Raw genomic sequence first — 17616 nt, 5'->3', positions numbered from 1 at the left:
CCGCTCTCCACAGCGCTCACCCACCCCTCCGTTCATCACATCTAGCAGATTGTAATTCCCATTTGTGTCTTGCTTCCCCTTTTGGGGGCTGCACGGGGCCTGCCGTGAGGTTTGCAGGAAGGCCTGGGCCAGTGAGAGTCATGGGAGAGCAGGGCTCTGCATGGCTAATAACAGCTGGTCTGATTGTGCCCCCAGATCAAGGGGAGCCCCAGCTGGGAGCTGGGCAAGGACTAAGGGCCAGGCAGGCAAGCCGGGGATGGGGCTAAGGGCCCATCCCCACAAAGGGGCGGAGGGTGGGGAGAACTGTAGAAGCCTCTGGAAATAAATAAGCAGCAGCCATGAAGACTAGGCCACCACGCCCAAAGGTGCACATGGCTACCCTCCCACTGATTCAAGGCAGCAAGATTAAACCAGCCCTCACCACAGGTAGAGCTGGGTCCCCAGCCTGGTATCATGGGCTCTCAGACTGGACAGAGACATGTCCAGACAGACCCAACTGGCAGCCTGCCCGCCTGCCTTCCAGCCATCCCTGAAGCTGAGATTGGACTTTGGTTACACCCGAATCTCCAGTGCCCAGCACTTAGCCAGGATGTCACACTTTTTTTTAATAAGGTCGCTTTCAAGGAGGGTGAACGCATGTTTCACTTTGCCCAGGACAGCCCCTGTTGTGGTGACATATTTATTAATAATTCCCATGATCACCCAGAAGTGCCCCAGTTTGATGTTACTGCACCATGGGGAAATAGAGTCCAGCAGTTGCTGGTGGTTCCGACCATCCCTGTGGCCCGTGGGTGCTGCCCCCTCCTGTGGGATCCGTCGGGCACTGCTTCGTTTCCCAGCGCCTTCTCTCTGGAGTCTTCGCCGTAAGAGCCGGGGCCTTAGGGACTCAGTGCAGGGTTGCAAAATGGGAGGGTCACCTGCGAAACTCAGAAATCAAAGCAATGTTTAGAAGTGGTAGCTCTGGTAGTGTCGCAGCCAGATTCTTGGAGTAAGGACCACATCTTGCTTAGTAAGGGCTTTTGGGGATTTGTCTGCAAGTAGACCTAGAATTAGTCCTTGTTATTACTCCTGGATAACTTTAATGAAATAAAATACAGTATAATTAAATGTGGCATTTTTAGCTTGTATTAACTCATGTAAAATCTAGTCGTGCCTGATAAATGCCTGTACTTCATTCTCACACCAGTATCCTGAAGCCTATTAATAAAAAGCCCTTCTAGTTCCAAATCTCAAAACTAAAGTCTGCAGCATGTACTTTGTAGGATGGCTCTAGCTTCTTGGTTTTGTAATCTATACGAATGCAGAAACCCTTGTTAATAGTGTGTTCTGTGTTGTATTATTTAAAACATGAATCAGGTTCAGGAAGCTGTATTTAGGATGAGTTTTGTACCTGCTGCGTGAACTAATTGTGCACTTGGTATCCTGTCATGTCTCTCAGTGGTTGGGGCTTACAGCAATGAGGGCTAAAATGGTGACACAAGATTTCACTGAAGCAGTTCAATTGCTTTAGTCAATGGCGGCATAGGCCATTTAAAAATGCATTAATGATGAGATTTTGCTGGGTTTTAACACTGCTTTTCATTTCAGTTTGATGAGCTAATTAATTTGGAAGGGACTCGTGGTTTTAAAAGAGTATATATACGCTGATTCAGGAGAATGGCAGGACTGGACTTTCTGCCATCCAAACTGGCATTGCTCTGTTTTCCAAACGCTCTCGCTTAATCGCTTGAGTCTTATGGATTCCTGCCATGTGGGCATTGGCATTTTTATTGATTTCTTAACCAAAGTGTAGCTTTTAATTTTAAGAAAATGGAGGGCATATTTGTGGCACTTCAGCAGGTGTTTCTGTTAGAAAATCTTGTATTTGTATATAACACCTCTGTGTAGAAAAGTGGTGGGTTGGAAATTGACTATAACTTAAAAATTTTTCAATAAATAAAAAATTTCAATAATAAAACAATTTTTAAAAACTTACTGTGGTAATCATTTCATGATGTATATAAGTGAAATCATTATGTTGTATACCTTAAACTTTTACAGTGCTGGATGTCAATTAAATCTCAATAAAACTGGAAGGAAAAAATTTGGACTATGACAATGTATACTGTAACATTTTGAGATAATCGTAACTGTTTAAAGAGTTCTTTTAAAAGGATACAGGTTTCTATATGGTGTTTGAAATGGTGAGCCTTTAAGTGGTAATCTTTGAGCTCATTCATTTATTTAGGGAGGTTAATAAATATTTAAGTGTTGTTATCCTTTAGCTCAGTTTTATTAGGCTGTGAAGGCAGAAATACCTACATGAATGGGCTGTTGATTCTCGTTATAAAACAAATGAGGCCTTTTTTATTTGTTGACCTTTTAAAACAGGTTGTGAGTTGTATTTGCACACACAGGAAAAGTGCACTTGATTATCAGCTTTGTACACAATGGTATTTCTCCGTCTGTGGCTCAGGAGCACACGCTGCACCCAGAGGAGGTTCATGTCTTTGCATATGCTGTTCCTTCTGATTAAACTTCCCTTCCTTTACATTTCCGTCAGGATCCAGCTCACAGTCACCCCTTGGGGTCCCATCTCCTCTTGCTTTTCCAAGGACTTTGCTTCTTCAGAGATCTGTTCCCTTCTCCTGTGTCATTAGTTTCCCTTCTTCACGGGACAAATCCCTTCAGCATGGAACCTGCTCTAATGTCTCCAATCTGAATGAAAAAAGAAACACACACTCTAACTACCAATTCCTTTCCCTGGCTCCTCCTTCACAGAGTTAACTGCAGTCACTGTCTCCATGTCTCATTAATCTTTGTCTCCAGCTCATCCCAGGAGGCCTTCTGGCCTTTGCTACTACCCTGAAACTGCTCTTGCCAGGGTCACCAAAGAACTCTGCCAACTCTCAAACATATATCACTAACTTACATCAAAGAATGCATTAAAAAGGGAATAAAGAAATGAAAAGACATGGGACATATAGAAAAGAAAAAGTAACGTGGCAGATGCCAATCCAGCTGTATCAATGATAACATTAAATGTGAATGGATTAAATAATCTATAATCAAAGGCAGAGATTGTCAGACTGGATTTTTTTTTTTTAAAAAAGATCCAACTATATGCTCTCTACACTTTTGATTCAAAGATTCAATACAAATATGTTGAAAACAGCAAGGTGGGAGAAGATACATCGTGCAAACGGCAACCATAAGAAAGCTGGAGAGGCTGTGCTAATATTAAGCATGATTTACTTTCCTGACCTTACCTCTCAGAAGCATCAGTGACTGTTCTTATTTAAACACTTTATTTCATGGCTGCTGCAATACCACAATATTCTGGAGTCACTATTACATTTCTGGTTTCTGCTTTCTTGCCTCTTTTGCTAGTCCCTCTTTCTCTACCCAACCTAAAATATTGGGATGCACCAGAATAAATGCTAGGCCATCTTTTCTGTCTCTCGTCCTTCACTAGGTAATCCCATGTGGCCACCAAGGTGCTGTGGCTTCCAAATTTACATCTGTAGGCTTGACCTCTCTCCAGATTTCCACATTCATATATTTAACTGCCTACGTGACATCTCCACTTAGATATCTAGAGGCATCTCAAACTTATCGTACTCAAAATAAAACTACCGATTTTATCCCCCCAAAAACGATTCCTTAATCTTCCCCATGTAAATAAATGGCACCATTATGTGCCATTTAATCAAGGCAGAAACTTGGCAGTTATCTTAGATTCCTCCATTTCTGTCATGTGCTGTGTCAATCCATCAGCAAATGTTGTCAGTTCTGTCATTTATATTATCTTGAAGCCATCTACCTCTCTCCATCTCTGTTGTGACCACTGTGGTCCCAACTACCTCCTCAAACTCATCCTTTGTATTTCTGTGGTATCAGATGTAACATTTCCTCTTTCATTTCTGATTTTATTTATTTGAGTTCTCTCTTTCTCTCTTTTTTTCTTGGTGAGTCTAGCTAAGGGTTTGTCATTTTAACCTTTAAAAAAAAAAAGAACAGCGCTTAGTTTCATTGATCTTCTCTATTGTTTTTTAGTCTCTATTTCATTTATTTCCACTCTGATCTTTGTTATTTCTTTCTTTCTACCAACTTTGGGCTTAGTTTGCTCTTCTTCTTCTAGTTCCTTGAGCTGTAAAGTTAGGTTGTTTATTTTTAATCTTTCTTGTTTATTTTATTGTTTTATAAATTTATTTATTTATTGGCTGTGCTGGGTCTTTGTTGCTGTGCGCAGACTTTCTCTATTTGTGGAGAGTGGGGGCTACTGTTCTTTGCAGTGCATGGGCTTCTTATTGCGGTAGCTTCTCTTGTCGCGGAGCACGGGCTCTAAGCATGAGGACTTCAGTAGTGGCACTTGCACTCTAGAGCACAAGCTTAGTAGTTGTGGCACACAGGCTTAGTTGCTCTGCGGCATGTGGGATCTTCCCAGACCAGGGCTCGAACCCGTGTCCTCTGCATTGGCAGGCGGATTCTTAACCACTGTACCACCAGGGAAGTCCTCTTGTTTCTTAATGTAGCCGTTTATTGTTATGAAGTTCCCTTGTAAAACTGCTTTTGTTGCATCCCATAAATTTTGGTATTTTGTGTTTCCATTTTCATTTGTGTCAGGTATTTATTTCATCTTTGACCCATTAATTGTTCAGTGGTATATTGTTTAATCTCTGCATATTTGTAAATTTCCAGTTTTCTTCCTGTAATTGATTTTTAGTTTCATACCATTGTGTTGGAAAAGATATTTGATATGATTTCACTATTAAATTTATCAAGGATTGTTTTGTGGCCTAGCATGTGATCCGTCCTGGAGAATGTTCGACATATAGTTGAGAAGAATGTATATTCTGTTGCTTTTGGATGGAATGTTCTGTACATATCTGTTAAGTCCATCTGGTCTAACATGTCATTTAAGACCAGTGTTTCTTTATTGATTTTCTGTCTGGATGACCTAACCATTGGTGAATGTGGAGTATTAAAGTCCCTTACTATTATTCTGTGGCTGTATATTTCTGTCTTTTGGGTCTGTTAATACTTTCTTTATATATTTAGGTGCTCCAGTGTTGGGTGCATACATATTTACAGTGTCGCATCCTCTTGTTGGGAATACCCCTTTATCACTGAGATACAGATTCATCAGAAGGAGTTACTGTTCTGACTGCTTGAATTGGTCCAGCCAGCCATATAGAATATAAGATTTGGCCCATTCCTTCAAAACTTTTACTTTCCACTTGAGGAGATAAGGCTAACCCATATAAAACAATTGGAGATCTGAATAAGACTATAATTAAGTGTTAAATTATAGGGTAAAGACTATAAATACTGTACAAGTTTGGAGAAGAGATAACATTGAGGGCTGGACTAGTGCAGGCACATGAATGGCTTGGGACTTAAAAGAATATTTTGTAGAAAGCTGAGTTTTCCTTTCATATGAATTGTTTCTCTTTTTTTCTGATATTTGCCCACCTCCCACTAATTTCATATGCAAATAAACCACTGGGTTAAAAAAAGCCCCTTGGAAGGTTTTTTTTTTCTCCCTACCAAACAAGATAGAAAGAAAATAATAAATAAGAGGATGATAGAAAATACTGTTGGTGAAGCAATTTTCCTTTAAAATTTTAATTTTAAAATAACTGTGGAAATATTAAAATTCCTGACTGAAAGATCTACTGTTGTTTCTTTTTTATGGTGGATATAGCCCACGGCGGTAGCTTTGCCTGTGTGTGGATCTCTATGGAAGCTTTTCTTTTGACTCTTGACTATCCCTGAACTACCATCATTTTCCTCTCAATGCAGTGACAGATTTAAGGATTAAAATTGAGGAAAATAAATTCTTCCTCCTAAGCTACTCTGAAGTAGTGAAGAACCAGTACAATTTAGGGGGAAAATTGTGATTGAGAAGGTACTCTTAGAATTGATTGTATTTGTAGCTAAGAATTCAAATTCACATTATGTAATTTGACTTGCATACCTTTTAAAATTAGGTATGATTTACCAGACAGTTATTAACAATTAGGTTATGTAACCGTATCTCAAAACAGCTCTGCAGTATAGGAAGTCGAGAGGCTTTAGAAAGTGCCAAATAAGGAATTACCATATACACAGTTGAGAAACACTTACAGCTTTCACCCCAAAGCGGACCACTTAAGTACCATTATTATGGATGATAAAATAAAATTCATTAGCATCAGTATTTTTACTGGAATGTAAAGTAGCGCTGGTGTAGTTTGTAGGGGCTCAGTGCTCACCCTTAAGTTTTTTTTTTTTTTTTTTTTTTTTTGCGGTACGCGGGCCTCTCACTGTTGTGGCCTCTCCCATTGCGGAGAACAGGCTCTAGACGCGCAGGCTCAGCGGCCATGGCTCCCGGCCCCAGCCGCTCGGTGGCACGTGGGATCTTCCCGGACCGGGGCACGAACCCGTGTCCCCTGCATCGGCAGGCGGACTCTCTACCACTGCGCCACCAGGGAAGCCCCACCCTTAAGTTTTTTATTACTGGAGAAAACCAATGAATTTTATTGCAGTTTACATTGGACACAGATGTAGATGATGGTTTTGTAAATTTACTTTGAATAAATATCTCAGTAGTAGTGAAAGTGTATCACCAAAAGAGTGTGGTTATGAAAGTATTATATTCTATTATGGTCCTCTGATTTTATAATTAAAGACCCCAGTGTTTTAAAGGCAGGTGTAACCCATTACATCAAGTGACTTGGAAGCTTTAACCTGACCTTGAAAACTTCATTTTACAGGAACTGGAAATTTGTTTTCTTTACATGCAGTTGTTTTGAACACTGTAGGAAATAATATGGGAGTATGAAGTAGAAGGAATCATCTGAATAATTCTGATCAGAGAGTGCCCTGAGTAGTCATTTGGTTATTTTTTAGAGAAAACTATTATGGGGATCATTGCCTCAAAATTTTTTATATGTGAATACTTATACATGAGTTAAATTGTAATTGTCACTAAATTGATGGGATTTAAAATTAACAAATGACTTTAAGAAATGGTTTACTTCTTTGTTCTTTCTCGACATGGGGATGCAGCCTTCTGAAGCTTTATTTTGAGAGGGCATCTGGCTATTTTTGACAGGTTCTCAAGGTGTCTTGGGCATCACATCCATTTGGTCATGCTCAAAAGTTCTATGGTAGCATTAAGTAGTGGCCTCAGTTAAAAAAGACCCAAAGAGCGTGATGTTCATTCTATTTCTTCTGGAATGGGGCTAACTTTCCATAAATCCTGAGTGATGAGAGTATTGCATCTACATATTTATGACAGTGTTTCTTTTTATTCTTCTTTCATGAAGAAATCATTTCAGTCTGAAATGTATTTACTGAACAGTGTCTAACGTAGGGTGTATAAAACTTCAGGCAGCATTTAGAACACTTTCCCAATATGAGCTCATATTATAACAACCCTATGAAGCAGGGACTATAAATAACATATGGGGGGTGTGGGTGTTTTTTTAATCTCTATTTTATAGGTGGGAAAACTGAGGCATAGAGAACATGCAATACTAGCTTACATCTTGTGGCCCATAGCATTTCCATGGGTGATTCCTAAACTAGAAAGTTTATGAACTGCTGGATTATTTTGTTCTACCTTGGAATAAAGAAAACCATTTCACAGTTATAAATAAGAGCTCTTTCTGTGATTGATTGATTTTGCTGTTTTTATTAGCAAAACTCCATTATATATCCATAAATGATGTCGTTTTCTCTTTCCCCTCTCTCAGTTTGTCATTTCTCTTTTGGATAGCCTTAAAAGTTCCTTTACAACCCTGTAAAACATTTATCCTTTGCCTCTAACACTTAAGGCTGACATTCTTAGGAAATGATAAACCTTTTTCTTTGCCTTCTAAAATTTATGTTAGTAAAGCCAGGATTCTAAACTTCTTAGAATGGGTTTACAAATTACTTTCAGAATCCAATCACAGTTTTATGGAGCCTCTGAAACTCACCTGTGACCCCTTGAAGACCTACATCTACGTTAGGGACACCTTCATCTGGGGAAGCAGAGGGAAATTTAGGGAATACAGTCCTTTAAAAGAGAATCACTTTTCCCATTAAACTATTAAGCTGGGTCAAGTAGACAACCTGTGGTTAGATGTAAGTACATCACCTGTAATCCATTTGAACTGTAGCTCTTACCTACATTCCTTTGTGTCTCACTTTCTTTTTTACTCTGGCTACCTTAAAGCTTTTCTCTTTGTATTTATTTTTTCAGCAATTTCTCTATGATAATATAGGTCTAGGAGTGTGTGTGTGTGTGTGATTGTGCTTGAGTTTCTTGGATCTAATTTTGGAAAATTCTAGGACATTATTTCTTCTTCTGCCATATTCTCTCTCTCTTATCCTGCTGGGACTCAATTTTCGCATATGTTCTACAGCCGCTCTGGGATGCACTGTTTTATATTTTTTCACTTTTTAAATCTTTTTGTGTTTTAGTTTGGATAATTTTTATGGACACCTCTTCAAGTTCACTGAATCTTTTCTTGGCTATGTTCAGTCTGCTTATAAGCCTATCAAAGGAATTCACCACTTCTGATAGTTAGGGTTTTTAAATAGCATTTCCATTGGACTCTTTTTTTTATAATTTCCATCTTTCTGCTGAAATAGCCCATTTGATCATGAATATTGTCTACTCCCCACCCCCAGATTATTTTGTATATTAATAATAGTTGTTTTAAAGTTCCTGTGTGATAGGTCTAGGTCACCTCTGAGTCTGGCTCTATGGATTGTTTTGTCTCTTGACGGTGGGGTTTTCCCTTACATTTTGTGTGTGTCTGTGTGTGTGTGTGCATGCGCACACTGTAATTTTTATTGAATGCTAAACATCACGCTTAATAGAGACTGAGCTCTTCTTCTAGGTCATTAACTTTTGGGGAAGTTGAGTCAATGTAGTCAGTAATTGATCTGGGTTTATGTTTTGAGTTGCCGTTGTTACCTTCAGTGTACTGCTGGCTTCCAATTCCTCTCCCTGTGGGCCACCATAACCATGTGTCTAGGTGGGCACTGGGGTCCTGGAGGGTTTACTCATGGTTCCTGTCCTTGCCATCTGCTTTCACCTGCAAAGGCCTGTGTCAGAAGGGGCTCTCTTTCCACGGTCTTATGCCTCCTCTGTGGTACGCTGCCTGCTCTTGGTGCCCAGCGTCTGCTGGAGCGGGGATTTCTTAGTCCTCCTGGTCTAGTTTCAATCCTAGGCAGACCTGTGCACCTGGGCCTCAAGGGTGGGACCTTCTGGGCATTCCTGACCTGCTCCCCGAGGCAGCCAGACTCTGCCTATATCTGTGGTGAGTTTCTGCCCCTCTCCTGGTGGTAGTAGAGTTCTGCTTTATTGGTACAGGCTCCTGAGTCCAAGGGCCAGTAGATCTTTGCTTGGCTGTGGAAGGAGATGGATTTTTCTTCTACCCATCCTCCTGTAGCCCAGGGAGAAAGCGGGCTTGCTGCCATTCCCCCAGTGGCTTAAGGCTTTTGCTTCGTCTGAGAGGAGGGTCGGGGAAGTAGCAGAGTTTCATGGTGTCCCCATCACCTGCTGCATGCCTGTGTCCTGGAGAGGGGCTCTCTCCTGCTCTGGCCCCAGTCTTTCTCAGGAGCAACCTGTGAAGCCTTTCATGTGAATACAAACTCTCCCTGTGTCTGGGGTACCCAGTTGCTCCAAGCTGATACAGTAGCCCACACTTGGCCTTTAGGATTTCCTTACAATTTTAACTGATTTCTTTTTTTTTTAATTTTATTTATTTATTTATTTATTGTGGCTGTGTTGGGTCTTCATTGTGGCACACAGCCTCTTCATTGTGGTGTGCGAGCTCAGTAGTTGTGGTATGTGGGATCGTAATCCCCCAACCAGGGGTCGAACTGGGGCCCCCTGCACCGGGAGCACGGAGTCTTAACCGCTGGACTGCCAGGGAAGTCCCTTAACTGATTTCTTTTATGTGCTTCCATGGTAGACTCTTCCTTCCGTGCTCTACAAACTGTGAAACAGTGTCTGCGTCTTCTCTCTTCTTGGAGGGGTTTTTCACTCCTTGGAATTCAGCTCCCTTGTGATCACAGTTCTTTGATGGGTATAAGAAAAGTTGTGATATTATTGACAGTCTGGCTTTTTCTTGTTAAGTGGGAGTGATGTTCTCTCGGCTTTCTGCATAAGCTGTCATCTGAACTGGACTTGCCCACGTTTGGGACCGTCCGATCACCCATAGGTTCCCAAGCCATTAGCAGATCCGTGAGGAGAGCACCCTCAGGCCAAGCAGCTTTCTGTTACTTGCAGTAAAGGGCCCTTCCATGTGAGGAGGAAGCAGCGTTTGACCATATCTAGCTTTTCTTCAAGTTATTTTCAATTCATCTGATTTTATAAAATGAACTTCAGAGTGACTGTTTTTGCTCCAGATCCTTTTTTTTTTCTTTTCTTTTTTCCTTTTTGCTCATCTTGGAGAGCACATCAAAGCTTTAAAGATGTATGAAAAAACCTTGCAAGGTAACCCTGATGTGCCCGGCATGACTTATTCCTTCAACTCAGAGCTATTGTTACTGAGCTGAAGAAAGGTCAGGCCTTGCTGTGCTTGTTTAATAGGCCTCAAGTTGTTTCTGGGGTTTTTTGTTTTGTTAAGGATAGAAATTTCTTTTCCTTTTTTTTTTTTTAACATCTTTATTGGAATATAACTGCTTTACAAGGATAGAAATTTCTTTAACCAGTGTTTCCAAACTCTTTCATCCCAGACTCCCTTCAATAAACATAAAGATCTCATACTCTTCTTTAATGTTACTTATACATCAGAGTAAATAACTGGACTCAAAACAAACCAGAAGGATAAACGGCTGCTCTGTCTTCACGCTCCATCCCCATTGTTAGGGCGCCGTGTCAGTTTCTGCCAGCGTGTTGAATCTGGAGGTTGATTCGTCATTTTCTCGTGGTGTATATTGAGAAATAGTCAAACAGAAAATGGAAACAAATCAGTTTAGAAATACAACAGGAATGCAGTAGGACCCAGCAGGCCATGCTGTCCCAGCAGGACATCAAATCCTGGGCCTTGAGACCAGACTCCGACTCCTCAGACGGGTTTCCTCTTCTCTAGAAGGTGCTACGGTGGTTGCATCAGACTCAAGCACCTTGTTGCCGGCAAAGAAATGAGGCCCACCTATTTGTCACCTCATTTCAGGATGAGAATTTATGAAATTGCTCATGCCCATTTATGAACTGCTACCTCTGAAATACCCCAGATGGTCATTTTAGAGGCCAAAATGTAGTGACAAACTTCTGTTAAATAAAGTAGGCAGTCTTGTTAGAAATAGGTATGTTTTTCCATTGGGTTCAATGAGGCTACTTCCGTTTTTATTGTTACATATAAGTTCTATAAACATTTTTGTTCTTCCTGAGTTTGCTGTGATGCAGAAAAGCTCACTTAGCCTCTTGCTAGGTCACTGCTTTCACAAAATTATTCCTGATACAAAAATGTTATTCTGTAAATAAGCATTGGTTAAACATATAAATGAATCTTTAAGCTTCTGTCCCGTTCAAAATTTTATGATGCTTTATCTAGAATTCAGAATTTCAGGGTTGATATAGAGGTGGGTTCTTTTGGAAGCTGGTTTTCTTCCAGACTGGACGTAACTTTTGTGTTTCTTCTCTTGGTATTAAGAAGTGTTGATAGTGCAGCAGAAATGCACCGGTGGACCAAGTTTATCTACATGTTGTGGTTTCCACCACTCGGAAGCTTTAGGTGACGAGTACTTACAACATTAAGAGCTAGTTCTGAAACATCATCTGTACAATTTTTTAAAGTATTTGGAGGCATCTCCATCTCAGCAGAAACTTACGTTTTTTTCTTCTGGTTTTAGGTGATGAGTGCATGTAAGTTATACACATTAGTTTTCCTTTAGTTAAAAAAAAAAACTGTATGTGTAGCACATATAGTTTGATCACTTTTTAATTTTAAATGTAAACTAACTAACATTAAGACGCAACACAGAAAATAGATTCCAACTCTGCTGCCGACGGGCTGCTTAGCTTATGCGCGTACGTGATCACTGCTGGGCTAAAAAGTGAAGGCTAGGTGGAAATATGTAGGATGGGATAGAGATTCTGGGACAAAGGCAGGTTGGGGGCTTGGGTCTCCTGCTGAGGAAGCCCAGTTCTCCCTCCATCTGCCTTCCTCTTCCTTTCCTCTGGGCTGTGGGGGACCAGCTTGCCTTCACATCCACCTGTTGCTTCCAGCCAGGATTCTGGTCCATCCGGTGATGGGGGCCAGCTCCCGCCTGCTCTGTTGGTCTCTAAGCAAGCACGCTTCTCTTTTGATGTTTTCTAATAGCTTTTTCTGCTAGCAGAGAAGGAGAGACAGACCTTTTCATTCAGGCCTCCATGTGCTAAAGTGGTAGTCCAGTATTAATCAGTATGTTGAGAATGACAGAATAAAAGATTACACTGTTGAGAAAATGCTGTATATATTTCAGTGAATAAATGGATAGGCACCTCCATTAATCTTTGTGATTCCTTTTACTAGTGGCAGCTTTGAGATATAATTTATAAAAATTATAAAATTCCCTTAATTAGTATGCTGTCTTTATTAAAGGTAAATATTATTTTTAAAGGTAAAGACAACCCTCATTCTGAAAAATAGGAAATTCATGCATTTGTTTCATACCCTTATACATGGCTGATTACAAATTTAATTTCATGCCAACTTGCTTGAATAGACAATCTAAGTTTTAGGGATTGGAAGAGCTGTAGTATTCAATACAATGTATCTTACAGATACCATTACCACAGCTTTAATGTCTTTTGCACTTTATTGCTTGGAGGATACAATTATAAAGAAATACTCTGCCTTGTGGCTTTTATGTTTCATGTTGGCATTCAGATCACAAAAGCCTCTTTGGTTCATTTTGAAACTTTGAGGGAAATGATACCTGTATGAGTCAAAGTTTAAGTTTAATTGCCTTCTGCAAATTGCTTTTGGAAGTATAGGTAGTCAAAAAGTAAAAGTAGTTTTAAATTTCAGAGGCAGAGAATAGCATAAACACTTTTTTAAATGTAGAGGTTTTATTCAAGATAGATTCTCTTGGGGACTTCCCTGGCAGTCCAGTGGTTAAGACTCCATGTTTCCACTGCAGGGGACGCAGGTTCGATCCCTGGTCAGGGAACTAAGACCCCACATGCTGCGTGACACGGCCAGAAAAAAAAAAAAAAAGATTCTCTCAGAGCAGGAAAGTTAGAATGCCTTTGTACAATATTTTGCATGCTCTTTCTTTATTGCGTGAAAGTCATATAATCCCAACCTCTATTTCTTATTTATGAATATAATGACTTACTGAAAATTTATCACAAGTTTCATATGCCTCCTGAAAGGCAATGTCGAGTTTTAGGTTAAAATTGTGAAAGATGTTGTGAGGCCATTTATAATAATAATAATAGTAAAGGCAATCTATACAGGGAAAGAACTTAAATGCACACATAGATGTGGCATCAGCTCCTTGAGGTGATCGCCTGCTACATCATGCAGGAAAGTTGAGGAGTGCATTACTGGTGATGCAGACTGCTGTAGAAGTAGATGTTGCCTGATCATTTGGTAGTGTTACTTGTCTGTTAACATTGGAAGGACTTAGGTGACTTGTTCTAAACATTCGCCTGGTGCATGGGAGCAGGCTTTAATAAATCCAACCCCAGAATTTTAGAAGCACCTCTAGCTGAAATCTGGGCCTCCCACCCAGACTTAATACAATGACAGAAGTAAAACCATATCTATTTGAAGTGTTTAGGACCATGACTAATCTAATATGAGGCTCTGAAAAGCCAAGAATTGCCACTGGAATTTCAGTTTCTACTCACGTAACACATAATTTAATGGTTCATACTTAGTTTCCAGAAATAGCCCCAGACAGCTTAGTGAGTCCCAGTGGTTAGAAAGTGGTTTTAAACTTTATTGTACATTCCCATCACCTAGAGTGCTGCCTAAAATGTAAATTCCTGGGCACCACCCCCTGGAAAGCTGATTCCATGAGCCTAGGAATCTGCATTTTACCCAGGTAACCCAGGGGATTCTGAGGAAAGTGCTTTAGTGACAACCTTTCGGGAAACACTGGTGCAGGAGGTGTATACCCAGCAGGGCCTGCTTCATGGGTGTACTACCAGTGCATTGTACAGGCCCCATACTCAGAAAGGCCATGTAGCTGGCTTAACGCTCTTCCATGACCTTCTTAAAATTCTTAATTTCTGAATGAGGTGGTTCATTTTCCCCTGCATTTTCACTTTCCCCCGGGCCCTGCAAATTGTGTGGCCAATTCTCTATGTGAACTTTTATTATGTATTCCTGGAATTGTGTTTCTTGATCCTCATGGGTTGCAATAATTCAATAATGATTTTTTTTTTTTTTACCTGTCTGTATTAGGCTGTAAATGCCAAGACCACTTCTAAGCTTTAGAAGTGAATGAGTATCATTCATTATAGAACATACAATTGGAAATCCTAAGAGTATGATTTTTTTCCCCAAGGAAATTAAATTTTTATTCCTAGTCTTGAACATAGAAACCTATGTTTGTGTTACCCTAATACACTATGATTTTTTTCTCCTAGGATGGTACAAAACAGAAAAGAGAGCGGAAAAAGACGGTCTCCTTCAGCAGTATGCCCACGGAGAAAAAGATCAGCAGTGCAAGTGATTGTATCAATTCCATGGTGGAGGGTTCGGAACTCAAAAAGGTTCGCTCCAACTCTAGAATTTACCACAGGTATTTTTTACTGGACGCTGACATGCAGAGCCTGAGGTGGGAGCCATCCAAGAAGGATTCTGAGAAAGCCAAGATTGATATTAAATCCATCAAGGAAGTGAGAACAGGAAAAAATACAGACATATTCCGCAGCAATGGCATTTCTGACCAGATATCTGAAGACTGTGCGTTTTCAGTCATCTACGGAGAGAATTACGAGTCACTTGATTTGGTTGCCAACTCCGCAGATGTTGCGAACATCTGGGTCACGGGACTGCGGTACCTAATTTCTTATGGGAAACATACACTCGATATGTTAGAGAGTAGCCAAGACAACATGAGGACTTCTTGGGTCTCACAAATGTTTAGTGAAATTGATGTAGATAACCTGGGACGTATAACTCTGTGCAGCGCCGTGCAGTGTATCAGAAACCTCAATCCTGGTTTAAAAACGAGCAAAATTGAGCTTAAGTTCAAAGAATTGCACAAGTCCAAGGACAAAGCTGGTACTGAAGTCACAAAGGAGGAATTTGTTGAGGTTTTCCACGAGCTTTGTACTAGACCTGAAATTTATTTCCTTTTAGTTCAGTTCTCAAGCAATAAAGAATTCCTTGATACCAAGGACCTTATGATGTTTCTGGAGGCAGAGCAGGGTGTGGCACATATAAATGAGGAAATAAGCCTTGAAATTATTCACAAATATGAGCCATCCAAAGAGGGTCAGGAAAAGGGCTGGCTTTCCATAGACGGGTTCACTAATTACCTTGTGTCATCTGACTGTTACATATTTGATCCAGAGCATAAGAAGGTCTGTCAGGACATGAAGCAACCCTTGTCTCATTACTTTATAAACTCATCTCATAATACGTACTTAATAGAGGATCAGTTCCGAGGTCCCTCTGATATCACAGGATACATCCGAGCTCTTAAAATGGGTTGCCGGAGTGTTGAATTGGATGTATGGGACGGGCCGGATAACGAACCTGTGATTTACACAGGCCACACCATGACCTCGCAGATCGTCTTCCGCAGTGTCATTGACATTATTAACAAGTATGCATTCTTTGCTTCAGAGTACCCTCTCATCCTGTGTTTGGAAAATCACTGTTCTATTAAACAACAGAAGGTCATGGTTCAACACATGAAGAAAATTTTAGGAGACAAGCTGTACACAACCTCACCCAGTGCTGAGGAATCTTACTTGCCATCCCCAGATGTCCTGAAAGGGAAGATACTCATTAAGGCAAAGAAGCTGTCTTCCAACTGCTCTGGAGTAGAGGGCGATGTTACTGATGAGGATGAAGGGGCAGAGATGTCTCAGAGGATGGGCAAGGAGAACGCAGAGCTGCCCAACCACGTGCCTGCCAAGCGCTTCCAGCTCTGCAAAGAGCTGTCCGAGCTGGTGAGCATCTGCAAGTCGGTGCAGTTCAAAGAGTTCCAGGTGTCCTTTCAGGTTCAGAAGTACTGGGAAGTCTGCTCATTCAACGAAGTGCTTGCCAGCAAATACGCCAACGAGAATGCAGGGGACTTTGTCAATTATAACAAGCGCTTTCTCGCCAGGGTTTTTCCCAGCCCCATGAGAATTGACTCCAGCAACATGAACCCTCAAGATTTTTGGAAATGTGGTTGTCAGATCGTGGCCATGAACTTTCAGACCCCGGGACTGATGATGGACCTGAACATTGGCTGGTTTAGGCAGAACGGGAACTGCGGCTACGTGCTGCGGCCGGCCATCATGAGGGAGGAGGTCTCCTTCTTCAGCGCCAACACCAAAGACTCCGTCCCAGGAGTCTCACCCCAGCTCCTTCACATCAAGATCATCAGCGGGCAGAACTTCCCCAAACCCAAAGGATCGGGTGCTAAAGGCGACGTGGTGGACCCTTACGTCTACGTTGAGATCCACGGGATCCCCGCTGACTGTGCAGAACAGAGGACGAAAACAGTGCACCAGAACGGAGACGCTCCCATCTTCGACGAAAGCTTTGAGTTCCAGATCAACCTGCCCGAACTGGCCATGGTGCGCTTTGTGGTCCTGGACGACGACTACATCGGGGATGAGTTCATCGGCCAGTACACGATTCCCTTCGAGTGTCTGCAGACGGGCTACCGCCACGTGCCGCTGCAGTCGCTCACCGGCGAGGTCCTCGCCCACGCTTCTCTGTTCGTGCACGTGGCCATCACGAACCGGAGAGGAGGCGGGAAGCCTCACAAGAGGGGCCTCTCTGTGAGGAAAGGGAAGAAGTCCAGGGAATATGCGTCCCTGAGAACACTGTGGATTAAAACTGTGGACGAGGTCTTCAAGAATGCCCAGTCCCCAATTCGGGACGCCACCGACCTGAGAGAGAACATGCAGGTACGGCGCGGGGGCTTGTGTGCGCCTGCGCGCGGGCTCGTGTGCGACTGCACGCGGTGTAAGAGTCTTTTGGAGGGTTTCTTTAAATAGTCGTATTTCCCATCTTAAATACTTTGTAAATTCCCATCGCTTGTAAGAATGTTTACCACCGATCTCGTTTTTTTTTATCATTGTGAATTTCCAAAACGGCAGCTGGTATTGAACACACTCTATGGGAATGAGACAGCCTTGCTGCTGAGTCCACACCCGACCTGGTCCCTGTTAATCACTAGGGAACAGCCCCCCGTCTTCTCTAAAAGCGCACGTGGGAATCTGGTATTTCTGAATATTCCTTAGCTGGAACACACTGACGTCAAGCCCATCAAACTAGAGGGACACGTTCCGGTCCTTTCTTGTGGGGCCGTCATGCTGCGGGAATGGGGAGCCTGTACACAGCCCGTGGGTTTATGTATTGAGCCTGCTCTTGACTCTGCAGTGCAGCTATCTAATTGTGTAAGTAAAAGACACGTGACACCTGTATTTATTAGATGTCTGAGATAATAATTACCTCTGAACCGCGTAGTGGCGAAAAGCAATCA

General features: G+C 41.6%; 1 protein-coding gene across 1 annotated transcript in view; it reads left to right on the top strand.

Moving 5' to 3' along the window:
* Positions 1-17616, top strand: part of PLCL2 (phospholipase C like 2) — a 190833-nt gene that overhangs the window by 90515 nt on the left and 82702 nt on the right. The window contains exon 2 of the mRNA XM_024747559.1: positions 14552-17038. Coding sequence (XP_024603327.1) covers positions 14603-17038 — 2436 coding nt within the window. The 5' untranslated portion in view covers positions 14552-14602. The remainder of the gene's footprint in view (positions 1-14551; positions 17039-17616) is intronic.

Source organism: Neophocaena asiaeorientalis, unplaced genomic scaffold (assembly GCF_003031525.2).
Source record: "Neophocaena asiaeorientalis asiaeorientalis breed wild unplaced genomic scaffold, Neophocaena_asiaeorientalis_V1.1 scaffold33, whole genome shotgun sequence".
NCBI classification, from domain to species: Eukaryota; Metazoa; Chordata; class Mammalia; order Artiodactyla; family Phocoenidae; genus Neophocaena; species Neophocaena asiaeorientalis.
Note: the sequence above shows the minus strand (reverse complement) of the source record. Positions and strands in the feature narration are given on the sequence as shown.